Source organism: Martes martes (assembly GCF_963455335.1).
Source record: "Martes martes genome assembly, chromosome: 15".
Classification (NCBI taxonomy): domain Eukaryota; kingdom Metazoa; phylum Chordata; class Mammalia; order Carnivora; family Mustelidae; genus Martes; species Martes martes.
This window is the reverse complement of record NC_137903.1, coordinates 68,227,530-68,253,178: the sequence shown is the minus strand read 5'-3', so window position 1 is coordinate 68,253,178 and position 25,649 is coordinate 68,227,530. Positions and strand designations below refer to the sequence as shown.

Here is a 25,649-nt window from a genome sequence, read left to right as displayed (position 1 = left end):
CATCTAATAGTAAAACTTACAAGTCTCAGAGACAAAGAGAAAATCCTGAAAGCAGCCCAGGACAAGATGTTTGTAACATAGAAGGGTAGAAATATTAGATTGCAACAGACCAAGCCACAGAGACCTGGCAGGCCAGAAAGAACTGGCATGATATAGTCAGAGCACTAAACGAGAAAAATATGCAGCTAAGAATACTATATCCATCCAGGCTGTCATTGAAAATAGAAGGAGAGATAAAAAGTTTCCAGGACAAAAAAAAATTAAAAGAATTTGAAAACACCACACCAGCCTTATGTGAAATATTGAAAGGGATCCTCTAAGAGAAGAGAGAGCCTGAAAGTAACAGACCAGAAAGGAATAGAGACAACATACAGTAACAGTCACTTTACAGGCAATAAACGGCACTACGTGCGTATCTTTCAATAGTTACCCTGCATGTAAATGGGCTAAATGCCCCAATCAAAAGACACAGGATATCAGAATGGATAAAAAAACAAAACCCATCAATATGCTGCCTGCAAGAAACTCATTTTAGACCCGAAGACACCTCCAGATTTAAAGTGAGGGGGTGGAAAACAATTTACCATGATAATGGACATCAAAAGAAAGCTGGGGTGGCAATCCTTATATCAGACAAATTCAGTGTTAAGCCAAAGACTATAATGAGAGATGAGGAAGGACACTATATCATACTCAAAGGGTCTGTCCAACAACAAGATCTAACAATTTTAAATAGCTATACCCCTAACATGGGAGCAGCCAACTATATAAACCAATTCATAACAAAATCAAAGAAACATATTGACAGTAATACAATATTATTAGGGGACTTTAACATCCCCCTCATTGAAATGGACAGATCATCCAAGCAAAAGATCAACAAGGAAATAAAGGCCTTAAATGACACACTGGACCAGATGAACATCACAGATATATTCAGACCACTCCATCCCAAAGCAACAGAATACACATTCTTCTCTAGTGAACATAGAACATTCTCCAGAAGAGATCACATCCTGGGTCACAAATCAGGTCTCAGCTGGTACCAAAAGATCGGGATCATTCCCCATATATTTTCAGATCACAATGCTTTGAAGCTAGAACTCAATCACAAGAGGAAAGTTGGAAAAAATTCAAATACATGGGGACTAAAGAGCATCCTAGTAAAGAATGAATGTGTCAACCAGGAAATTAAAGGAGAATTGAAAAAATTCATGGAAACAAATGAAAACGAAAACACAACTGCTCAAAATCATTGGGACACAGCAAAGGCAGTCCTGAGAGGAAAGTATATAGTGATGCAAGCCTTTCTCAAGAAACAAGAAAGGTCTCAATATACAACCTAACCCTACACCTAAAGGAGCTGGAGAAGGAACAGCAAAGAAAGCCTAAACCCAGCAGGAGAAGAGAAATAATAAGTATCAGAGCAGAAATCAGTAAAATAGAAACCAAAAGAACAGAACAAATCAACAAAACTACGAGCTGGTTCTTTGAAAGAATAAGATTGAGAAACCCCTGGCCACTCTTATCAAAAAGAAAAGAGAAAGGACCCAAATAAATAAAATCATGAATGAAAGAGAAGAGATCACAACCAACACTAAAGAAATACAAACAATTATAAGAACATATTATGAGCAACTATATGCCAGCAAATTTGACAATCTAGAAGAAATGGATGCATTCCTAGAGACATATAAACTACCACAACTGAGCCAAGAAGAAACAGAAAACCTGAACAGACCCATAACCAGTAAGGAGATTGAAGCAGTCATCAAAAATCTCCCAATAAACAAGAGCCCAGGGCCAGACAGCTTCCCAGGGGAATTCTGCCAAACATTTAAAGAAGATTTAATAAATATTCTCCTGAAACTATTCCAAAAAAATAGAGATGGAAGGAAAACTTCTAAACTCATTTTATGAGGCCAGCATTACCTTGATCCCCAAACCAGAAAAAGACCCCACTCAGAAAGGAGAATTACACACCAATATCCGTGATAAACACAGATGCGAAAATTCTCACCAAAATACTAGTCAAGAGAATCCAACAGCACATTAAAAGGATGATTCAGCATGACCAAGTGGGATTTATTCCTGGGCTGCAAGGTTGGTCCAATATCTGCAAATCAATCAATGTGATAAAATACATTATTTAAAAAAAAAAGGACAAGAACCATATGATACTCACAATAGATGCTGAAAAAGCATTTGACAAAGTACAGCATCCTTTCTTGATCAAAACTCTTCACAGTGTAGGTATGGAGAGTACATACCTCAATATCATCAGAACCATCTATGAAAAACCCACAGTGAATATCATTCTCAATAGAAAAAAAATGGAGAGCTTTTCCCATAAGGTCAGGAACATGGCAGGGATATCCACTATCACCACTGCTATTCAACATAGTACTAGAAGTCCTAGCCTCAGCAGTCAGACAACAAAAAGAAATAAAAGGCATCTGAATTGGCAAAGAAGTCAAACTGTCACTCTTTGCAGGTGATAGGATATTTTATGTGGAAAACCCAAAACATTCCACTCCCAAACTGCTAGAACTCATACAGGAATTCAGTAAAGTGTCAAGATATAAAATCAATGCACAGAAAACAGTTGCATTTCTATACACCCAGAGCAAGACAGAAGAAAGAGAAATTAAGGAGTCAATCCTATTTACAATTACACCCCAAACCACAAGATACCTAGGAATAAACCTAACCAAAAAGGCAAAGAATCTGTACTCAGAAAACTATAAAGTACTCATGAAAGAAATTGAGGAATACACAAAGAAATGGAAAAACATTCCATGCTCTTGGAATGGAAGAACAAATATTGTGAAAATGTCGATGCTACCTAAAGCAATCTACACGTTTAATGCAATCCCTATCAAAATCCCATCCATTTTTTTTCAAAGAAATGGGACAAATAATCCTAAAATTTATATGGAACCAGAAAAGACCTTGAATAGCCAGAGGAATATTGAAAAAGAAAGCCAAAGTTGGTGGCATCACAATTGCAGACTTCAAGCTCTATTACAAAGCTGTCATCATCAAGACAGTATGGTACTGGCACAAAAACAGACACACAGCTCAATGGAACAGAATAAAGAGCCCAGAAATGGACCCTCAACTCTATGGTCAACTAATCTTTGACAAAGCAGGAAAGAATGTCCAATGGAAAAAAGATAGTCTCTTCAACAAATGGTGCTGGGAAAATTGGACAGCCACATACAGAAGAGTGAAACTGGACCATTTCCTTACACCACACATGAAAATAGACTCAAAATGGATGAAGGACCTCAATGTGAGAAGAGAATCCACCAAAATCCTTGAGGAGAACACAGGCAGCAACCTCTTCGACCTCGGCCACAGCAACTTCTTCCTAGGAACACCGCCAAGGCAAGGGAAGCAAGGGCAAAAGTGAACATTGGGACTTCGTCAATATCAAAAGCTTTTGCCCAGCAAAGGAAACAGTTAACAAAACCAAAAGACAACTGACAGAATGGGAGAAGATATTTGCAAACGACATATCAGATAAGGGCTAGTATCCAAAATCTATAAAGAGCTTATCAAACTCAACACCCAAAGAACAAATAATCCAATCAAGAAATGGGCAGAGAACGTGAACAGACATTTCTGCAAAGAAGACATTCAAATGGCCAATAGACACATGAAAAAGTGCTCCGCATCACTCGGCATCAGGGAAATACAAATCAAAACCACAGTGAGATACCACTTCACTCCAGTCAGAATGGCTAAAATTAACAAGTCAAGAAATGACAGATGCTGGCGAGGATGCGGAGAAAGGGGAACCCTCCTCCACTGTTGGTGGACATGCAAGCTGGTGCAGCCACTCTAGAAAACAGCATGGAGGCTCCTCAAAAAGTTGAAAATAGAGCTACCCTATGACCCAGCAATTGCACTACCTGGTATTTACCCTAAAGATACAAATGTAGTGATCCAAGGAGGCACGTGCACCTGAATATTTATAGCAGCAATGCCACAATAGTCAAACTATGGAAAGAACCTAGATGTCCACCCACAGATGAATGGATAAAGAAGATGTGGTATATATATACAATTCAATACTATGCAGCCATCAAAAGAAATGAAATCTTGCCATTTGCGACGACGTGGATGGAACTAGAGGGGATTATGCTGAGTGAAATAAGTCAATCGGAGAAAGACAAGTATCATATGATCTCCCTGATATGAGGAAGTGGAGATGCAACGTGGGGGGTTTGGGGGGCAGGAGAAGAATAAATGAAACAAGATGGGATCGGGAGGGAGACAAACCAGAAGAGACTCTTAATCTCACAAAACAAACTGAGGGTTGCCAGGGGGAGGGGGGAGGGAGAGGGTGGTGGTGTGTTATGGACATTGGGGAGGGTATGTGCTATGGTGAGTGCTGTGAAGTGTATAAAACTGGTGATTCACAGACCTGTACCCTTGGGGCTAATGATACATTATATGTTAATTGAAGAAAAAGAAAAAGTAATGCAGAGAATATATACAAGTAAAAAAAAAAAGTCTGCACCTTGGGATGAGGAGTTAAAGATTAGCCTAGATTGAGGCTTTGGGGTGCAGACAGGAGAAGGATGTTCTAGTTTAGCTGATTCTGTCGTTGCTAACTAGAGCTACCCAGGAATTAAGAACCATGTTCTCTGGTGTAGGACCTGAGCTTCAGGAAGGGAGGGATGATGGGCCCCAGAGAAAATGACCTGTAAGGTCACAGGATGTCAAGGTTGGAAGAAAACTGAAACGTTATCTCTGTGGATTCTGAGAATAACATTTTTTTCTATCAAAACATAACTTGGAGTGAATCTGATGAAAGGCCACGGGTCTGGAGAAGAACCATGCATGGAAAAGGAATTCCGAGCTCGATTCACAACCGCCGGTTCCCAGGACCAGGGCCCGCGGCCGGCCGCCCAGGCTGACGGGGACGGTTCTGCGCACGGCCGGCTGCGGCCACCGCTGCTCCCAGACCGGGGACTCGGTGCCAGCACGCTCTGAGGCGGGGGGCTTCTTCGGTGACACGTGTCTGTGGTTTGCAGGTGACGGCACTGAGCCCTTGAATCCTCACACATAGATAAGTACGTGTAAACCTACGTACGTCTCCCGCCCGGTGCGGCCTGTTTGGCGACAGCACGTCTGAGTGTGTCAGAGATTCAGCCTCCGCCAGAGTCCGGCCAAGACATAACGTCCAGGAGCAGCTTCGCCGCCCGGAACGAGGGCAGCGCCTCGGGCCCATCAACCGAAGAGCCTCGTGCTCACTCGGCGCCGGCTGGGCGGTCTGTCCGCTCCCCCTGCGCGGTGGCGGTGCCGTGTCTGTCCCCGCACGTGTGGTTCACAGCGCGGTCGGGCTCAGAGCCGCGGGTGGCTCGTGGCGCGGCAGAGCGCGTGTCCCCCCGCCGCGTCGGGGTCCCCGGGAGCTAATTCAAGCAGGTGAAGTGACCGGACGGAAGGCGTCGCGCAGGCGGCAGCTTCCGCAGGGGGAAGGCTCGGGACGCACCGTGAGGGGCCGCCGGAGGGAACGAGTGAAACGGCGCTTGCAGGAGAACCTTGTCACCGCCGAAGCGTCCCCCTCACGGGCGGTCCCACACTGCGACCGCTCCTGCGGGCCGCCGGCGTCGCCCATGGGGAGCAGCGCGGCCAGGCTCGGGTTCGTGCCCGGCGGAAGGCCGAGATGCTGCAGAAAGAAGACTTAAGTTTCGCCCCGGAGGCCGCACGTACAGGGACATGCGACATCTTGACTCAGGCCATTTGGCGATGGCTCTGAAGCGTCCAGACAGCCGGGGGGAGAGCGAGTCACACGCTGCGTACCAGGGTGCGGCTCATTCCGCGGCTGCTCCCAGTTCCCCTTCCAGAAAGCTCCGTTTCCTTGGACAACCGTGGTGGCCCTTGGCTCCAGCGCCCTGTGGTCAGAGCCAGAGGCCACCAAGCCACGTCTTCCTCAGGAGGCCGGCTTCCAAGTGGGCCGGCCGTGTCTTCCTGAGTAATTCTCTCCTCGTCCCCCCACTGGCTTCTGCAGACCGTTAGTGACACCTCTCGGTGGCGGAGTGGTGGGGGAGAGGCGGGCCCTGGCAGACCGAGGCTTGGGGACATTCTGCCACAGGGACCCGAGTGTCTCAGGTGACCGAGAAGTGGCTCATCTTTCACCTCAGGACTCTGTTCCCACACGCGTGTTTCCAGGCTCATTCAGTTCTTCACGTCTTAGCAACTGGCGGGCGCACGTAGGAGCACTTGAACGGTCATTTCTAACGGACGTGCGAGGAAGGACCACCAGCAGTGCTGGGGAGCGGGACGGGGCTGGAACCTACCCGCAGGTGACCACGGACGTCAGGGGCAGCGTGAGAGAGTGACCGGCATCTTGAGACGTAAAGACCTGCGTGTCTTTTGGGTCTCAGCTCTCAGCACCACGGGTGAAGGTCAGGAGACGATGTTTGGGACAGGGATACAGACCACAGATGCCACAGAATATGGGACTCTGGGAAGATTAGGTATTTCCCTTCTGTCCCCTCCTTACCTCCCCTCACCCCCACCTCGGCTGTTGGACAATTTTTCCAACACGAGTGAGACTGTTTCTTACCTGCCTTATTGCCAAAAGCCGTGGCCCTAAGTCCACTCCCTCTTTCTGCCCTGCTCGGCCGGAAGCCAGGTGGCCAGCCAGTGACTGGGTGACCACTAGAGGGGCCGACGCTCCCGCCGGTCTTGGAGAGAAGTTGTCCCCGCAGTGACAGGATGCACAGCTCCCCCAGCTCCCTCCTCCTCTGCCGGGGGACCACGGGGTGCGTCCCCCCCGGGGACTATCCGCATGGACTGTCTCTTGCTTCTCTGCTCAACCAGCTGCAGTCACCTGTTCTGCCTCCTGCAGGGCGACCCACCCCGACTGTGATGACCTTGGGCAGAGTCAGCCTTTGAAAGGCTTGTCTTTTACCGAGGAGGCTGGGTCTACCCCGGATCTGGGAAGGTCGCAGGGGACGGGTCAGCTCGGTGTGATCACGGCCAGTGCCAATTCCGGACATATATTATCTCGCTTTATCCTCACAGAATTAGGAAGAGGCCAGAGCTATCGCTCGTTCAACAAACGTTGAAGTGCTTGGCATGAATTAAGGGCTGGACCATATCCGCACAAAGGTCTTTGCTTGCACAGAGCTTACATTCTAGGGCAGGGGTGGGAGAGTGGGATTTAAAAACAGATTAAAAAAAAACAAACTTTTAGAGTAAGTAAGTGCATTATATTTCCTGGGCCTCTTCACCTTATTCTGCATGCCCTTCGGAATCATTTCTGCAAATACTCGTCCCGTAATTATCCAGCAGACACTCCGTTCCAAGCATGGCGCGCGGCACTGGGGATGCCCAGCTGACGTGCGCCCAGAGGCCCCTAGTCTACAGCAGCCGAGGCAGCGCTCTAAGCACTGACAGGCATCCACAAGGGACAGAAGGCAGCCCCACACCCGGTCTCCCCCTGCCCTTACACCGTGCCCCCCCCCCCCCCCGCAGCAGCTCAGGGCCGATGGCCGCATCCCTTCTCTCCAGAATTTGCTCCTCTGGACCACCCGGGGTATGGGGTACGGAGGCCCAGATGTTTTCCTTTGGAGCCTAAGGGGACGTCTTGCTAATCGGGTGACGGACTATTAGTCTGTTGCTTACTCTCACTCCTCAGAGAATTCATTTTCATTTTAACCGGCTCTCCCTGCCTCTCAACGAGGGAGGCGGATTTCACCCGGGGGTGGAGAGCAGGGGAGGGGGCTTCCTGTTGGCAGGCTGGGGACAGGAAGATTGGGGAAAGCAGTGCTTCTCTGGGCAGCAGGCAGGCTCCTGCCATCTCTCCCCACTCAGTGGGGTCCGGGCATCCTACGGAACGTCTCCCCATCTTTGAAAGCAGTTCTGGGCGTCTGGACTACCTCTTGCAGAAGCATCTTCGGCGTCAAGGAAGTTTTAGGGCTCAAACAGCCTCAAAGGTCTTTCGGCGGCCTTCAGGGAGTTCGAGGGCTCCTGGAGATTCTGTGTAACTTTTTGGTCTGAATACGGTGACATGCTTTTTCTTTTTCTGGAGGCCAAGACCTACAGCTTTCATCGGATTCTCAAAAGTCTCAGAGACCCAGCAAAGGCGGCCGTCTTCCAAAGGATGGACTTGAGGCCCAAAGAGAAGGGAGGTGACATTCTAGAGACAGCACAGTTAAAGCCAGAGAGGAGGGAGGGAAGGGGGAGGGTGGCGGGGGGGGAGGGGTCAATACCGAGACAGGAGCTCAAGCTCCTCGTTGCCCCTTCCGTCGCTGTTTCTGCCACCCCACCCCAGCACGTGCAAGCTTCAGGTCTTTGCTTCGGGACCTGTCACGGTCCTAGGACCCTCGCCACGCCTGCTCCCCTGTCGTGGTGGGGTGAGGACTGCTTGACGGTGGCGGCTTTGGAGAGCAGGCGTAAGGCCTTGCTCCGTCCTACAGCTACTGGTATCGGGGGCTTCGAGCTCCGCGTTTACTGTTTCTCGTTACTTTGAACAGAAAACTCTTAGCTTTTGGAGTTGCCCGCGCTCAGTGTCAGGGCGTCCTGCTCAGGCAGCTTGCGGTCATGCTGTCTGGTGGCAGGAGAAAGCGTGGCCCGCGAGGCTGTCCTCTCCAGCACCACACCGCAGAGAGCCCAGTCCCTCGAGGGGGCCAGACTTCAAACATGGACACTTTGGGACCCCTCGGTCCAAGGCAGAAATGCCCGGCTGGTGTTCAGATTGAAGAACTTGGGACGAGTTGTGTCGTCGACCCCCGCTGGAAGTTTCCCGCTAAAAAAATATGTTCCCACCTCCCCCAGTCAGTTTGAAGCCTGGGTCGGCGGATGTCTGGCCTCAGCCCAGGGAGCACAAAAGGGGCAAAATTATACAGGCTGGAATTACGAATGGATCTAGAAAACACTAGTGTTTCTCTCGGGTCTGTAATTATAGACTGTTTGCTGCTCTGACCTGTGACAAGGGAAAAATCAGCTCCCGGACAGGTCCAGCAGCCAAGGCTGCGATGAGACATTACTGTGGTAGAGGGAGAGAGCACTGCATCGGGAGTCAGCACATCCCAGCGGCGGGGGTGACCCCCGTGGAACGCTGTGTAACTCCAGACGAGTGACCTCATTGTTCTGTGGGTTTGTTGGGTTCTTTCCTGCCAAAAGAGGCATGTGGAGGTGCTGGCCGATGAGCCAGGAGGTCCCTCCCAGTGCAAACGTTATTCTAGCCTTTTCGTGAATGCTGTGCATCCATTCCCTTCTACCTGCTGCCCGCTGCCTTCCAAGCTCCTGCGTGACGGCCCAGGCTTGTCTGACGTCAGAAACGGGGACCAGACCGCGCCCTCCCAAGCTCCCCTCTAGCCCCAGGAGTCTCCGGGCATTACGCTCGGCGGCCAGGCTTACCAGCAGGCGTAGGGACATCTCTTGCTGTAGCGACAGCAGTAAAACTGCCACTCCCGGTCCAGCACGGACTCGAAGTAGCGGCTCTGGAAGCCGGCCACCAGCCCGTTGTTGGAGCACGTCTGGTACCTGGAGAGACGGGAACGAGTGAGCGAACGGCAAGGACACCACGACCGCGGCGACCGCGGCTCCCACGGCTCCCGCAGCCCCCGAGCCAGCCCACGCTTTGACGACCTAAGTTCCTGGCAATTCGTGCCTCTTTTTGGGAGGGGGGCAGAGGGAGAGAGAATCTTAAGCAGGCTCCACACCCAGCGCGCAGCCCGACACGGGGCTCAGTCTCGGGACCCTGAGAGCATGACCGGAGCCGAAATCAAGGGTCGGACGCTTAAGCGACCGGGCCACGCAGGTGCTCCAGTCTTCCCAGTGTAATGCAGATGATAAAGACTTCGCTGTACTTGTAGAAGTGACATATGGTCACCATTACAACTCAGATGACTCAGAGTATTTCCGCTGAAGGAAACTGGGGAGCCCAGCTCCGGAGAGACGTCGATGAACTTACACTTACAAGAATGCACACACGGACCGACAGAGAGGCATCTTTTACAAAATAACACATTATTCCTGCCACTTGAAAGAGAATAAATACCCTTTATTTTACTGGAGTTTAAAATAAGGCGACAAAGAGAAACAATGAATCGATGAACTTCAAACGTTTCTCTTGCTCAAGAGCAGAGCCCCGGGAGTTTGCACGGGACACTCATTCACTCAAGCCCACGCACCCTCAAAGCCCAGGTGGGCACAGACAGCATGTGGTACGGGGCACCCGTGGGAAGCTGGACCACATGCCTGGGTTCTCAGCACTTAGCAGGGATCTTCTTCCTGCCCACTAGACTGTACGTCGTCAGGGTGGCTGGCTTGGAGTTATCCCCAGGGCCCACGGTGGGTCCCAGCACACGGCACACTCCTTCCAGGGTGGTGACAGGCCAACTGACTGCCTCGACCTCCCTGTAGGGACCTTTTCCCTGTCTTAGATGCTCTGTTCTATTTCTTCAGAGAAGGAAAACCCTCCTCCCTGGTCCACAGACCCTGCCTCTTTCTTTCTAGCTGGTCTGCTGAGGCCTTCAGGCATGGGCCCTGTCATCGTCACGGCACCTTCCTAACTAAGTTTGGCTGTGGACGCCACGACCATGTCTTCCCTTGTCCCACCTCCACGACTGCTTTCTCCCGGCTCCGGCCCAAATCCCACCAGTGCCCGAAGGCTGCCACTTTCTGCTGGATGATGGGGATGCTGTGTCCACCCGGCCTTGTGCGGGGTGGGATCTCTCACAAGTCCTTCCGAAACCAGCCCTCAGCTCCGTCAGGTTCTCCATGTTTCCCACCTCCCAGCCACTGGTCAAGCTCATGCTCACAAGCGGAGCAGGACAGTGTCTACGTGTCATGGCGTGACGGTTCCGGAACACAGCCCCGTTTCCCAAGTACAGATAAGTTCCCAGAAAATACAGCAGATAAAGCAAGAATAAGTGCTCCGTGCTGAACGGTGAGAGGGACCTTGCTGAGACACAAACTATAAAACCAATGATGGTTTCTTTGTAATCGCCGAAAACGACCCCGTGGATCTGATGAAACTGGTATTAAATACATTTCCTGCCTCTGAGCGAAGGCATCTGCCCTTTTCATCCATTTATTCCTCATTCACTCATTCATGCGTAGCTACACTCCAGTATGCACGTGTCTGTCCATCCGCTCCGCACACTCGCACCCGGCGGTCCTTCTGCACCAGTCACCACGTGACCGTGTTGAGGGCACTGAGGAGTGGCTTGGTGTTGGGCAGCCCCGCGTCTCAGCCGGAGTTGCCTGTCCCTGGGATGTGTTAGAGGTTCTGGCGGACCCCAGACACGGCGATGGGAGATCAGGAATGCGGGTTAAACTGTGCGTTGAGACCCGAGCCCCTGAGGCGCTAACCTTCTTTGCTCTAACATTGCTCACGGCTCAGCGGGAGTTGTGCCACTTTGGAAAACACCTGCCCCACTCGGGACCGTGACTGGAACGGATGCTCGGGTCTGGGGCAGTGCGTGGTCCAAGACAGCCTGTCGCATCCTCCTCCTAGCAGTGCGAGTGAGAGCCGTTCAAGAGGGAGCACCGGAAGTTGTAAACGGGCTTCTGCCGTCCTCCTTCTTCCCGTCACAACAATTCTGGTTTCCTCCAAAACAGCCCTTTCGAGACCAGGCCAGGCTGCGGTTTCCCTGTGGCTGTTGTTCCATTGTCTGGGTTTGTCCTGTGGGGACAGTGTTCCCAGGGGTGTGAGTTCCCTTAAGTAAACATCAGTGTAGCAAGATAAGCTGAGCTGTTTCACGGGGTTCAACCCTAGTTCCGTGAATTCCCACCGGCTGTCAGCCAGGCAGCTGGCCCCGCGACCCTGTGCGGGAAGTGTGTGTGTGTGTCACTCCCTCACACGCCACCTCCGATGACGCTGCCCGTGAAGACCAGAGAACCGAGCGGAGCTCTCCTCCTGCTTCTGTCCTGTGGCCTTCCCCTTCTGGGAGAGCGGCTCTGGAGTTCGGTCGGGCATTTGGTCAACGCAGGAAATCACTCCTTCCAGACCCGGAGCTTTGCCGGGGCACCTTGTCACACTCGCGTGGGGATCAGTGAGCGGAACGGCTAAGAGCGTAGACGGTGCTGCTGGACCGGGCTGCAGTCGCCCCTGGCTGACGTCTTAGGTGTAGGCTTCATACTCTGTATTGGCCTCAGTTTTCTCTTTTGTAAAATGGGCATAATAATAGCACATACTCGTTTAAGTTAATGAGACGATGCCCATGATTCCTGGCACTCGATGCGTCATTTATTAGTGTCACCCTAGTGACACCCTAGTGTCCACTCGACAGCCGCGACTCTGGGCCAGAGCTGCCTGGTTCCACGTCTCCAGTCGGAGCAAAGCTGGCGGACTCCAGTGTGGCCCCGAGCAGCTGATCGCCCGACACGAAGCTCCCGGAGGTGGGCTGGGGAGCCGCTGGCACACACGCCCGCGGCAGCGCGCACACGTGAGTGGATGGTGAAGACCTTAAGGGGAAAGTCCGCTCCGTCCTCAGGTTGAACGCCCCACGGCGCCCGGCACGGCAGCTCTGACAGGCGTCTGACGGGAGAGCGGACGGGCGGGGGCCTGGTCAGGCGTCTGCCGTCCCCAGGGGCACAGGTGACACGGGAGAGCCCCCGCTCCGATCCAGAAAGGGCCCTGCCGCTCCCCCCAGAAGTTTCCAGGACGCGGAGGGACTGAAGCTCTCCCCACATCACCTTCTCCCTCGGGAACGAAGCCTGCTCCACTCCTGTCCCTTTCGATCCCCTTTTTGTAAAAGCTGCTTCGCGGACCAGACTCGCTCGCGCACGTGGCCACGAGCGGCAGGACCCAACCAAGGGGGCCGGCAGGAGCGAAGAGGGGCGAGCGCGGCCGTGAGCACGAGGGCCGTGGGGCCGCCGCAGAGGGCCGGCGCCGGTGAAGCGACTCAGACTCAGTTTTTAAGAAGGGGCTGGTGGCGAGAAGACAGGCCGAAGCCTCCGCCCCACGTCTCGGGGCCGCTCGGCGCTCCTGCGCGACCCGGCCGAGCCGCGGCACGGGCGCCCCCAGAACCGAGTCCCCGGGCGCCGACTTCCCGGGCCGCTGCGCCCCGGCCGAGGGCGGACTCTCCCGCTCCCCGCCCTTCCGGAGCCGAGGGCTCGTTTGCTTCACAAACCCGGTCGTCGTGGGCCCTGCTGCACCGGACGGAAGAAACTTCTAGAAGGCGGCTCACAGGCAGCCAGTAGCCCGCCCCGGACAGCACGCGGGGACCTGCTCTGAGAGGGCGGCCTCCTGTCGAGGAAGCAGCAGGCCGGGTCCCGCCCGCGCCCTGTCCTTGCCACGCTGTGCAGCCTCACCAGAGCCCCATCTCGGGGAAACCGGGAGAGCAGGACCCGAACGCAGTTTCTTCTGAGGCCAGATCTCTGCACGGGAGCTCTCGGGGCACAGCGCTGCATCAAGACCGTCCTCTGCTTCCGGCCCATCCCCTGGCCGGGGTTTCTCTGTCTCCTGGAGTCCTCCTTGGGTCCAGGGCTGTCCGTCAGGCCGAGTGATGGAGGCTGGGACCGGCGGGGGTGCCCATGTCTGGTCTGGCTGGTGAACTCTTCCGTGGGGTTTTGGTCCCTCCTTACAGTCTCGGCCGGTTTGGGCCCAAACTTAGAAGTCCAAGCTCTTACAGCGACGGGTCTGTCGTAGGAACAGGGTAAAGCAGCGCCCTCGGGTCAGGCTTCCACAGTCACATCGCATGGACGGGCGGGTTGCCCGGTCTCTCTCCTCCAGTCCCGCAGACGTGCGCTGTGCTCCAGGCCCGTCAGCGGGTCTCCGGCCAGCCAGCAGGGGCGGAGTAAGAGCTCCCCGCACTGGGGAGACCACGTGACACCGCCTCCTTGACTCTCCGCAGTTTTCCTCCCAGTCCAGCTTGATGAGGGCTTAAGTTCCACCAAGAGAGATTCATTATTTTAGAATAAAGTTTTGATGCCTCTTAATTCTCTTTTCCCCAGAATAAGCCTTTGAGTTGCACCCAACGCATTTAGAACACAGTCCACAGGGTTTCAGAATGTTCATTAAAGCTTCCGGCAAACACTCATCGGAACTATTCTCTGCCTGGTTCTGTGCTTGGCCTGGAATCCTCTCCAGAGAGCTGTACCCGCGCGCACCTGCCCCGGCATTACGGGGGTCGGAGGGAAGGAGATCGGCACCACAGACGGAGAAGAGAAGCAAGAGACCGGGTGCGGACTTTGGGACGGGCAAGTGGCAAGAGGAAGTGGCGAGAGGTGGTTCGGGGACAAGGCGTGCCAGTGCCGTTTCTGGAGGTAACTTCTGCCACGCAGGTGGGACGTGAGCCCTCGGCCTGAATTGCGCGGCGCCACCCGCCTCTGAGGAAGACTGTCCTGTGTTCTCTGCGTCTGGTTTCGAGTCCACCTGCCTGTCTTCCAGGGTTCCAGACGGTGACACACAAGGAGCTGCTGAGTAGCTTCTCTGGATGAAAGAAAAAAACACAGCAGGACGGAGGGAGAAAAACATGTTCTCCCCAAAATACAAACTCCTGCCCCGTTTTGGAAAAATGCGACCAGTAGAGACGATCCCAAAGGCATCTGAGAAGATCCAGATGATCTTATGTGACATATTAATGTCCTGAGGTCCGTTATATCTCGAGAGCAAGCCCAGGTCAGGTGGGGATCTCAGACTCGGGGACAGGAGCCCACAGACATCAACTATCACAACATTTGCTAACCCAGAGGTCGAACAGTGCTTCAACGTCTCTGAAAATGTGAGCGATATTCAAGACACTCATAATGCACGCTTAAATCTTCCTAGATCGTAACTGAATTACATGTCCCTAAGCAAAACGGTAACACCAGGGGCCTTTGTAATGGACCAATTTACATCTCATCTCCAGCTTTTAAATGGACTGTGATATCTGAGTTTCAGTTCCCACAGAGCGGTCAGGAGAGTAGAACAAGTAACCTTTGTCAGGGACCTGCCGCGCCGTGCCCAGTGCTGTGCTCGGCACCGTAACCCCCGTTCATTCCTTCGGTCACCGAAACCGTCTCATGGCACGGGCTTGCCTGGCCAGTTCCTGCCGCCACCAGCGTGCGACCTTGAGGAAACGTGGTTTTGAGACATTATGGGATCCTCTCAAGGATGCACAGCCAGTAACGCCTAGATGTTATCCCACCTACTTCCGTCTTTGTAGAGGTAGAAACGGGCTTGGAAAGAGGACACAGCTTGCCTCAGCGGTAGCAGGGTGGCATTTGGAGCGCTGTCCTGTTTGGCTGCAAAAATCATCTTTCCATTACTTTAAGAGGAAGATCTCGTAACTCTGGGGAATCTCTTATTTAAGGAGAAGATTATGTCTGGCAGGCACGTCCGCAGAAGCAAACCCTCTGCTAGGATTAGTGGACATTTGCCATCCTTATGAGCACAGCCAAGAGCCATTTTTGCAAAACTCGAGTTCCCCCAGACAATTGATTCCCAGGACTTAGAAGAAGGGTGACCACGATGGGGAGTTGGCAAGAACCCCGCGGCGGCCGTCACCCTTCTCCCGAACCCCGCGGCGGCCGTCACCCTTCTCCCGAACCCCGCGGCGGCCGTCACCCTTCTCCCGAACCCCGCGGCGGCCGTCACCCTTCTCCCGAACCCCGCGGCGGCCGTCACCCTTCTCCCACACTCGTCTTCTTGCCCTCAGCAGTCACTCTTACGGGGCTGCGATATCTTCTTGAGCCTGGCTTTATCCAAGAATGGAAACGAAGCCAACCTTTCCCGTCGGCCAGCAGCACTGGGGCATCGAAATGTCTGGCTTGGGCCTCTCCCTCTGCTGCTCACCCGCTCCCAGCGGCCAAGCGTCCCGATGCTCTGAGCCACACTCCCTCAGCTGCCAACCCGGGGTATAGCGGTGCCGCCTCCCCGCGTCACCGTGAAGATCAAGTAGGACTAGACCGAGTGACTCAAGGCCACAGACCGCATGCCATTCATCCTCACGCTCCGGGAGTCTGGCAAAGTCTGTGACAATAAGCATCTTGTAGTGAGTGAATGAGCAAAGGAGCGCATGTTTATAAACCAGCCCGCACCACAGAGACTAGGCCTAGGGTGATAGCACCACACGGAACGCACCTGTTTCACGGGTTTCTCGGTCGCCGACTCCCGCGGCCTTCACTCCTCCGTGATGCGAGGACGCTGGCGCGGCTGACTCTCAGGCCTCTCCCGGGTTCAGCTTCCTTGGTTCCGCTGCTGTTTGCCTTTAAACTACCAGTGTGGGTCCTTGTTTATAAAAATCTTTTTAGATTGAAGTAATCGTAGATGTACAGAAGAGCTGTCCCCTGACCTTGTCTCTCAGAACTCTCGTTCCTGGATCCGCGCCGAGTTACGATCGCGGCAAACGTAAGCGCCAGACTTCATCTGGGTTTCATGTTTCCTCACGAATGTCTTTTTCTGTGTGTGTGTGTGTGTGTGTGTGTGTGCGCGTGTGTGTGCGCGCGCACCAAGATCCACACCAGAATGTGGCATTTGGCCCATGTGGTTTTTGAGATAAAGAGCTCATGATTGTATCTTTGAACGTTTACCAGGACAGTAAGATTTGGGGATTGTGGAGATCCAATAAAGAATTCATCGGAGGTAAGTGAGTCCGATGTCCTCTGTGCACATTTCAGAGAACCTCAGGGAGTCTCAGGGTGACCAACACAACTAGCCAGAATGTGAGGCCAACAGTAAAGCCGGGCCCTATAAGCAACAGGACACCGAGAGCCGAAACTACCAACAATCGGTTTCCCCGCAGGCGCATCCGCAGGCTTCTTTGTGGGTGCGGCGCGGACACTGGCTGGGTCGAACCGCTCTAACACCGGCTGGTCCGATGTAGGGGTGTGTCCGCATTTAATGGTCCTACTATGCGCCACATGCTCCAGGCCCTGGGGGATATTCTGGGCTGTGTCAAATAAGACAGAGTCCCTACCTCCGTAAAGCTTGTTTGAAGGAGACAGTCCACAAACACCGGTCAGGTGATGACGGGGCCTCGCAGCAAACGCAAAGCAGGTCAGGGAGTAGAGGGTGGGAAACGTGCGTTTGGACAAGGTGGTCTGAGAAGGTCTCAGAGGAGGCGGCACTGTGGGTCCTGAGGGCTCGGAACCGTGAATCGGGGAATCGCTCTGTACAACCCAGCACCCTGGTCTCGGGGAGAGTCAGGTGACGGAAACCCGAGCTCCTGTCCTCTGTTCTCTGCCTCACGTTGGCCTTGATGCTAACCTGGCTCTGGGGGTTTCCTTCTCCTCTTCTCTGCCACATGGCTCGTCCTTGGCGACTTCCTAAATCTCAGTTGTCAGCCCTAACAGAAGCTGCCATTTAGAAACACCTTCCCGGGGCACCTGGGTGGCTCAGTGGGTTAAGCCTCTGCCTTTGGCTCAGGTCATGATCCCAGGGTCCTGGGATCGAGCCCTGCATCAGGCTCTCTGCTCAGCGGGGAGCCTGCTTCCCCCTCTCTCTCTGCCTGCCTCTCTGCCTACTTGTGACCTCTCTCTGTCAAATAAATAAATAAAATCTTAAAAAAAAAAAAAAAAAACACCTTCCCAAGTTCCTCTGAAGCCCAGAGACCCGGGAGCGGGAGAGGAAAGCAGGTGCCCACAGCTGTTCCTTTGAATTCAGGCTCCCAGTAAGCCCAGCTCGCCCCGGACCAGCCGCGTGCGCGTCCGGATTCGCCAGACCACAGACGCCGGCGACGGGCCGCGCCGCTCACACGGAGTCCTCTGTCCGCTGCTCCTGCACGGGGACCCCCTGCCGTGGCGGGCGCCGCACCTTCCCTTCTTCAAGACTGAGGACTCGGGTGCTCAGGACCACAGGGCTAGGAAGGGACGGAAACTGGGGCCGTGAATCCGGGTGTCCTGACTCTAAGGCCAGAGCTCCCTCTGCCACGTGACAGCTCAGCCTTACCGGACCATCGCAGCTGCGTCTGCCCCACGCAGGACCCACGTGCCCCAGAGCCTGTGCCACATCACATGAGAGAAGATTCCCGGGAACAACCAGGGCCAGCCCTGAAATGGCAGAGGGGCGCTCTTGGGCTCCGGGGGCCGCCGGCGCGCTCCAGAGTCTGGCACCTGAAGAGGTGGTTTTCTCCCGAGAGACTGTAGCCAACGGCAGCGTTACGAGCCGCTCAGCCATGCTCGACACTGCTTTCATTTATTTATTTATTTTTAAAGATCTTATTTATCTGAGAGAGAGAGAGAGAGTGAGCGGGGTAGAGGGAGAGACTCTGAAGCAGATTCCAGGCTGAGCGCAGAGCCCGGCGCTGGGCTCGATCCCCCGACGGCGGGATCGTGACCTGAGCTAAAGCCAAGAGTCCGACCCTTAGCAGACCGAGCCACCGGTCGCCCCGTGGAGCCCGTTTTATATCTGTGCTTCCATTCGCAAGCGTCTTTGCAGGTCCTGTGTGTCCTGTTGTCAAATCGGCACCTGAGCTCCTCTCCCTCCTGAAGCAGACCCGCAAGGGGACTCCGTGACGGGACCGAGCCAGAGTCCCAGAGCCGCCCCAGCTCTGCCCCCAGAGCAGATCGCAAGCTTGCAGCCCGCGGGGAGTGGGACTGCTCGTCGGCCGAGGAGCAAATTCTTTCCTTCCAGACTTTTCACTGAGACCAGAGTCTAAAGTCAAACCAATAATCATCTAAAAAGTGCTTTTGTGGTAATTGGTATCAGACCTGGGGCAGTAGAGTTTTACTGTAAAGGAACTGTTTTTCATGTTTGGGCATTTTTTACTCTGTGATTAGCAGAGTAGGAGGCAGCAGAGGGTGGAAAGGGGGAAGGAGACCCGTTGAGTCAGCGCAGCCCAGATGTGGGGGAGGGGGGAGTGGTCTCGTCTGTCAGCCTCTCCCTCGACTCCCGCCGGCCAAACAGAATCACATCGCGTCCACTCCCTTCTTCTTTCACTTTTCTTCCAGCAGCCCGGGAGCTCCGGACACACCAGACGCAAGTTGGCACGTTTCAGGCTAAACACCAGTTGCCTTCTGTCCCAGCAGGGAGACACAAGGGTCAGCAGAGCGCGAGAGAAATCCAAGTGCACTTTCGGGGCCAGACGAGCGTGGGCTACGGCGGTCGTGGATCCTTCTGAGGTCATGCAGCATGACACTTATTTTCCACATGAGGTTTGAGCCCAGAGAGTTGAGCCCCCGGGGCAAGGTCATGTGGTCTTGGAGCCTGGACCCGAATGCAGGCCTTCTGACTCAGAGCCCAGAACTCAGCTCTGAGCGCCGTTTTCCCATACGGCTCTAAAAAAGGGCATCAGAGGGGGCACCGCCCACATAGCAGCCCCCGAGGGGAGGACCAGGTGGGCCGTGCTCCAGGCCGAGCAGTGGGCCTGGCTGCGGGCATCGTCGAGGCCAGGGGGACTCCCATCGGAGGAGTCTGGGTCATTAAATCTGCTCAACAGAGACAGTCGGGCGGACAACGAAGGCCCAGGAAAGGGCCACACCTGCTGCCACACGTTTGACCCCCCCCTTCCCCAAGCTGGCTGGGCCCCTCCTCCGTCACGGTCACCACGCCGGTCCCCACTCCTGCAGGCTCTGCTTCCTCTGCGACCTCGCAGCTCCCACCCCCCGGGAGAAGCCCTTCCCTGGGTCCAGCGCCGGCCCCTGGCCCACAGCAGGCGGGGGCAGCAGGCTGTCAAGTTTCTCGTCGCTGCGGCCGAGCTCATGCACTTTGGGGTTGAGACGCTCTAGAGCCGAATCCCGGCTCTGCCACTTGCTGGCTGAGGGGACCCCTGGGTCTGCAGACCGCAGTCTGGCTACGCATAACGACTTACGGATTTGTTCTGAGCGCTGGGGGGATAACGGCGCTAGCCCGGGGTGAGCCCTCCCCGAACGGCGGCCGTTTGGACGACTCAGAAGTCCCCTCTCTTGCCGGCCCCTCCACACGCATGTCGGCGCCTGTCCCTCTCGGCATCTCATCACGGTGCGGTCTGCTGGCTGCGTGATCCCCCAGTTTGACCACCCCCAACCCGCTCTCCGCCACGTGCTTCTGGAACCCTCAGAGAGCCCTGCTTGGCAGCCTGGACCTGCCTCCCCCAGATCCCCCTCCCTCACCTCAGCCCCCGGGGTCCTGCCCTCCCCTCCCAGATGCCCGCAGGCGGTAGTGCTGGGACGGGCTCCTGACCAGGCTCCGGGGCTAGGACGATCACACCCACAGCGGAGCCCCAGCCTGGACCATTTCCACGCCATTGACTGTGGCAGAGTCCATTCGGGCGAGAACAGCACTTCCCCCTAAAGGTCTTTAGGAAACTATTCTCTGGCAGTGAAACCCACTTTAAATTCACAGAGAGGAGAATCTCAGTTCTTACAACCCAGAGAGCACGTTTTTACTGGGGCAACAAAGACATACTTCATTTCCCTTCTCTTTGCCTCAGTTTCTTTGTCCACTCTTCCCCAGACACTTGTTTCAAGTCCGTGTTTCTCAAACTGTCCGTGTCCCGTGTTCACTGTCCCCACACTCTCTCAGACCAACACCGTCGCAAAACAGTAAATAAGTTACTGCCAAATGAAAATGCCATCTGGACATCACAACAATGTTAAATTGTTGTCTTTAAAGTGTCTTTGGGGCACCTGGGTGGCTCAGTGGGTTAAGGCTCTGCCTTCGGCTCAGGTCATGGTCCCAGGGTCCTGGGATCGAGCCCCACATCGGGCTCTCTGCTCAGTGGGGAGCCTGCTTCCCCCTCTCTCTCTGCCTGTCTCTCTGCCTGCTTGTGATCTCTCTCTGTCAAATAAATAAAGTCTTTAAGAAAAAGAAATTTGTAAAGTGTCAATTTCTGTACTTATCTTTTTGCAGGCTAGGAAACATTTCACAGACCCATGGCCGTCCCTGGACCAAACTGAGAGGAGGGCTTGCTTCTGGAAGGAACAGAACCACAGAGGAGCCCATCCGCTGTGGGCACTCCCCATCCTGGGTTTCTGTCTGTCCTGAAGGCTACTGGGCAGCAGGCCTGCCCCCCAGAGAACGAGTTGCTGGCCCCCATCCCTAGAGGCTGGGGTCGAGGTGCTCCCGGGGGAGGGATAGCTACCACGGCCGTGCCCCCCGGCCGCGCGCAGGCTGCCCTTACCACTCCATTCCGGCTCTGTTGATCTCCTCCCACCAGCATTCCGTGGGCTCCCCGAGGTTCTGCGGCGTGGGCATGCAGGCGTAGTTCCACTGTCGGTCCGAGCCCTCTTTCTTGTTGAAGATGCTCCTCACGGCCACCACTACCTGCCCGTGGGGACACTGGTAGCTGAAGCCCTGCCGGTTCAGGTTCACCCACCCGTCGTCGCTGTAGTCGTGGTACTGCTGGTACGGGTACCCGTAGTCTCCGTACTGGCCCCAGGCCGCGGTGACCAGGGGCAGAAGCACGCAGAGCACAGTGAGGTCCATGCTGCTGGGCTCTGGCAAGCACTGTCACCCTGGGCCGCTGGGCTGACCGTTTTATGCGGCGGCCGCCGACATGTGGCTTGCAGATGTGGGTGAACAGGCTCCAGCTGCTCTGTGTCATGGTTCAGGCAGAACTCTTCGGCGTGGAGATCCTGGCCCCAAGTCCATGCAGCTCGTTTTAAGGTGGAATTCTAGGAAAACGTAAGGAACGTGCAAATGAAAGAAACGCCCTGGAAAGAGACCAGCTCTGCAGACAGATGAGACAAGCAAATGCTTCACCCCCGCGGAGGGCTCCCCTCCCCCGGCAAGCCCCTCCTGTGTTCTCCCAACTAGCCTTCCGGGACCCCCAGACACCCGGAGGGATTCCAGAACACCAAAGTCGTGGGGTGAAGGGGGAGTCGTTAAGATTTCTGCAGGGCGAGGTGCCTGGTTTCTCTTAGGTTCTCAGCCTGCTGCCTCTTGACCGTGAGTGTACGGACGGCGTGCCGGCTTGCAAGGCTGCTCTGTGGACTGTCAGTCACACGTGGAGGTGCTGTGGGCCCCAGGGAGGGGACGTTCGGGACGATCTCTGCCCTTGTGGCCCCTCCTAAGCTGCTGGAATGGGAACCAGCCACATTTACAAGCTGAGCTCTGCTCCCAAGTGTGTAGTGGGTTTAATCCGAATCATCTGAATTCGTCCTTCAGAGTTTTTGTTTTCCTCCATGTTCGTGGTTTTCTTTGAAGTATAATGTACAGAAAATAAAATTCATCTTTAAAAAGAAAGATTTTATTTATTTATTTGACAGAAAGAGGGAGAGAGAGAGAGAGAGCGCGCAAGCAGAGGGAGCGGCAGACAGACACCCCGCCGAGCAGGGAGCCTGATGTGGGGCTCGAATCCAGGACCCTGGGATCATGACCTGAGCCAAGGGCAGTGGCTTGACTGATGGAGCCACCCAGGTGCCCCTGAAATTCATCTTTTAAAATATTGAGCACACAGTCATTTAACCAGTACCGTAACTGAGACATAGAACAGGTCCACCAACCCCCACCCCCCAAATCCCACTTACACCCCTTGATAGTCAAATCTTCCCCAACGCTCTGTTCCTGGGAATCCCTGATCTACTCTGTCACTACAGTTTTGCTATTTCCAGAATGCCCAGTAAATGCAGTCATACCTCAGTAGTCTTTTGTGTCTGACTCCTTTCCCTGAGAATAGTGCTTTCAAGGGACGTCTGAGGGCTCAGTCGGTTAGGCGTCTGCCTTCGGCTCAGGTCATGATCCCAGGGTCCTGGGATCGAATCCTGCATCGAGCTCTCTGCTCAGCGGGGAGCCTGCTTCTCCCTCTGCCTGCGTGTCCCCTTGCTTGTGCCTGTGCTCGCTTACTCTCTCTCTCTCTCTGACAAATAAATAAATAAAGATCTTAAAAAAAAAAAAAAGAAAAAAAGAGTAGTGCTTTCACGTGCTGCTTCGAGTGCTGCTCTGTGGTTCGGTGGTGGTATACAGGCTGTTTATAAATTTACCAGTTGAAAGACTTTTGGTTTTTTGTTGTTGTTTTGTCAGGTTTGGTAATGGGGGGTCGGAAAGCTGCTCTAAACATCCATCTACAGGTGTTTTGTGTGTGGACGATTTTTTATTTCACTTGGGCAAACACCTAGGAGTGGGCTTGCTGGACCGTAAGGTAAGTGTATGTTTAAATTTTTAAGAAACTACCAGATTTCTAGAGTGCCTGAGCCATTGTGCTTCCCTACGGGAAAATTGCCATTTCTTTCTTTACTTTAACCATTTTAATAGGGTAACAGGTTTCTAGTGGTATTTCAGTGAGGTTTTGATCTGCATTTCTCTAATGACTAAGGATCTTGAACATTTTTTCATGTGTTTATCAGCCACCATATGTCTTCTTTGGTGATTTAGCATTCAGATCTGTTGAGCCTCTAGTGTCTCCCAAGTGCACTGTGTATCTCATTTTTCATCAGGGTTGTCCTTAAAGAAGTTTCTTTAAATTATCTCTTCAGCCCCTGTGAAGCTTGTTAAAATGCAGATTCCTGGGCTTCACTGTGGAACCCAGTTGACCGTAGCCTCACGGGGGATGCCCAAGTACCACAGCTAAAAACAAAGTTTACCAGGTGATTCTTATTCAAACCAAGTTAAAGAACCACTTTCCTAAAGGAATGTGGAGCTGGGGAAAAAGAAATCACACTGTAAATCCTAAATCCCACGTCCGACCTACAGCACATTTACCAGATGGCATTCAGGCTACATTAATCACGATGACCTTGGAGGAGAAAGAACGTCCCACATGGGAGGAAAGCAGGTGTGTGTGTGTGTGTGTGTGTGTGTGCGCGCGCGCACGTGTGTGTTGGGCATGCAGCTTGCTCTGAGGTTATGTTTACCAAAGGGAGGGGAAGAGGCTCTGGGCCGAACAGGGACAGGAGCCTCAGTTTTGTTTCCAGCATCATCTTTTCTCACCACTTCATCCCTAAGTAACTGCTCACCACTGGCTGCTGGGTGACCGCTGGTGACAAGCTTAGGGTGACCCCTTTGATTATTTTTAACATGCTGGAGCAATCGTTCTCAAGCTTGTCAAAAATCAGCACTCCAGAATTACCTGGGGAGCTTGTGAAGTACACCAGGGTCTCAGCCTCATCCAGACCACCCAGACCAGAAGCTTTTGAGCAGGGCCCGGGCTCCTGTATGAGTCTCACACGCAACCAGCTTTGAGAACCACTACCAGAGAGGATCGAGCGACTGACTGATCGATCGATCGGTTTTCCTCCATCCCTTTCCCCTGGAGGTTTTAAATTATAGCCTCCTGGTGCTCAGAGGCCTCTCCTGCATTCTGGGTATGACGTCTGAGTAATCCTAACCCTTAAAGAACTCCCAGAGGCAATGCAAGCCATCGAGGCACCTATCTTGGCGGTACATTCCTCCCCCCACCCTTCCGGGGCCTGCCTGTTCCCTCTTCCGGGCAGACTCTCTCCTCGGCCGCTCAGAGCTACCCGGCCGGACTCCCTCCGACGCGCGGAAGTAAACGTCTGGATCGTTTAGGCCAGTCTGGGTGTCGGATCCCGTTCCCTGGAGCTGAAAGCGTCCCAACTTACGCGATGGCTCCGGGGATTCCAGAAACTGCCGAGGGCTTTGGGCGAGTTGCTGGAGGCCTCGCAGAGAATGGCCTTCCCGAGCGGACATTAGGAACCTGTAAAACCCACGCGCACGTGGCCGTCACTTCCACCTGGGGGATCTTTCTCTCTCACAGCCTTGTACCGAACGTCAGTGAGGCATCCTCGGGTTCATTTCCACAGATGGGGGCGCTGCGGCCAGGGGGCATTTCGGCTCTGGTCTCTAGAGCTGGGAGGTTCCGACCCGGCGCTCGGGCCTTCCTGTGATCCCTTCCCTTATTCTGCCAAAGCCGCAGCCACGGACTGGGCGTCAGCACTTAGAGCAGCTGCCACACAAAGTATTCGTCCGGTTATGAATGCTACTGAGGCCTACCTGCGTCGAAATCATTCGTTTTATTCCAGAGCCCACACAGGAATGACTGGACTATCTCGTTTCCTAGTAGTAACGAACCCGAGCTACTCTGGAGAAACTCAGCCAACGAGCTTTCCAGAGCCTGGATGGTGAGGAGGAGGAGTCGCCTTCTGCCTCTTCTTCCTCCTCCTCCGGCTCCCTCCAACAGCCTTGCTGACATACAGCTCACGTACCACACGATCCGTCAGTTAAGCCACGTATGTCCACGGCTCCTGGTGTAACCACGTTGTGCCACCATCACCACAGCCAGTTTTTGAGCACTTTTGCCACCCGACGAGAACTCCCGTACTCATTAGCAGTGACTCCCCGTTTCTCCCCACCAGTGAACCCTGGGGAACCACTAATCTACGTTCTGTCTCTTCAGATTTGTCTAACCTGGACACTTCACGTGGACAGAATCCTGTGGTCTTTTGTGACTGGGCTGCCACTTAGTGTAACTGTTTCCAAGCTCCGTCCCTGTTGCATCACGTGTCAGGACTTCATTTCTTTTCATCGTCGTCCGGCAACGAAAAGAAATGAAGTTTCTTTTCTGCCAACAATGTTGTTATGAACATTCACGTGCGAGTCTTTGAGGGACCATAGGTTTTCATTTTCTGGGATATACACCCAGGAGTGGAACGGCTGGAGCGTAGAATCACTCCGAATTTAACTTCCTGAGGAACTGTCAGTCTGCTCTGCAAGACCGTCGAACCACCAGCCGTGTGCAAGGTGTTCCAATTTCTCTACGTCTTCACCAAGACTTTTAGTAGGTCTGGCTTCTCCGGAAAGCTGTGGAAAGCCACAGCCGCTCTGGTGACACTTTTTGGGGTCTGGATCCACTCCAATCTGGTAGCTTCCTCAAAGA

The 25,649-nt window shown here is 53.8% G+C and overlaps 1 protein-coding gene across 1 annotated transcript in view; it reads right to left on the bottom strand.

Moving 5' to 3' along the window:
- DPT (dermatopontin) overlaps positions 1-21,765 on the bottom strand; it is a 34,111-nt gene extending 12,346 nt beyond the window's left edge. The window contains exons 1-2 of the mRNA XM_080825208.1: positions 20,997-21,765; positions 9,382-9,507 (exon numbers count right to left, since the gene is read on the bottom strand). Coding sequence (XP_080681334.1) covers positions 9,382-9,507; positions 20,997-21,301 — 431 coding nt within the window. The 5' untranslated portion in view covers positions 21,302-21,765. The remainder of the gene's footprint in view (positions 1-9,381; positions 9,508-20,996) is intronic.
- Between the last annotated feature and the right edge of the window lie 3,884 nt (positions 21,766-25,649).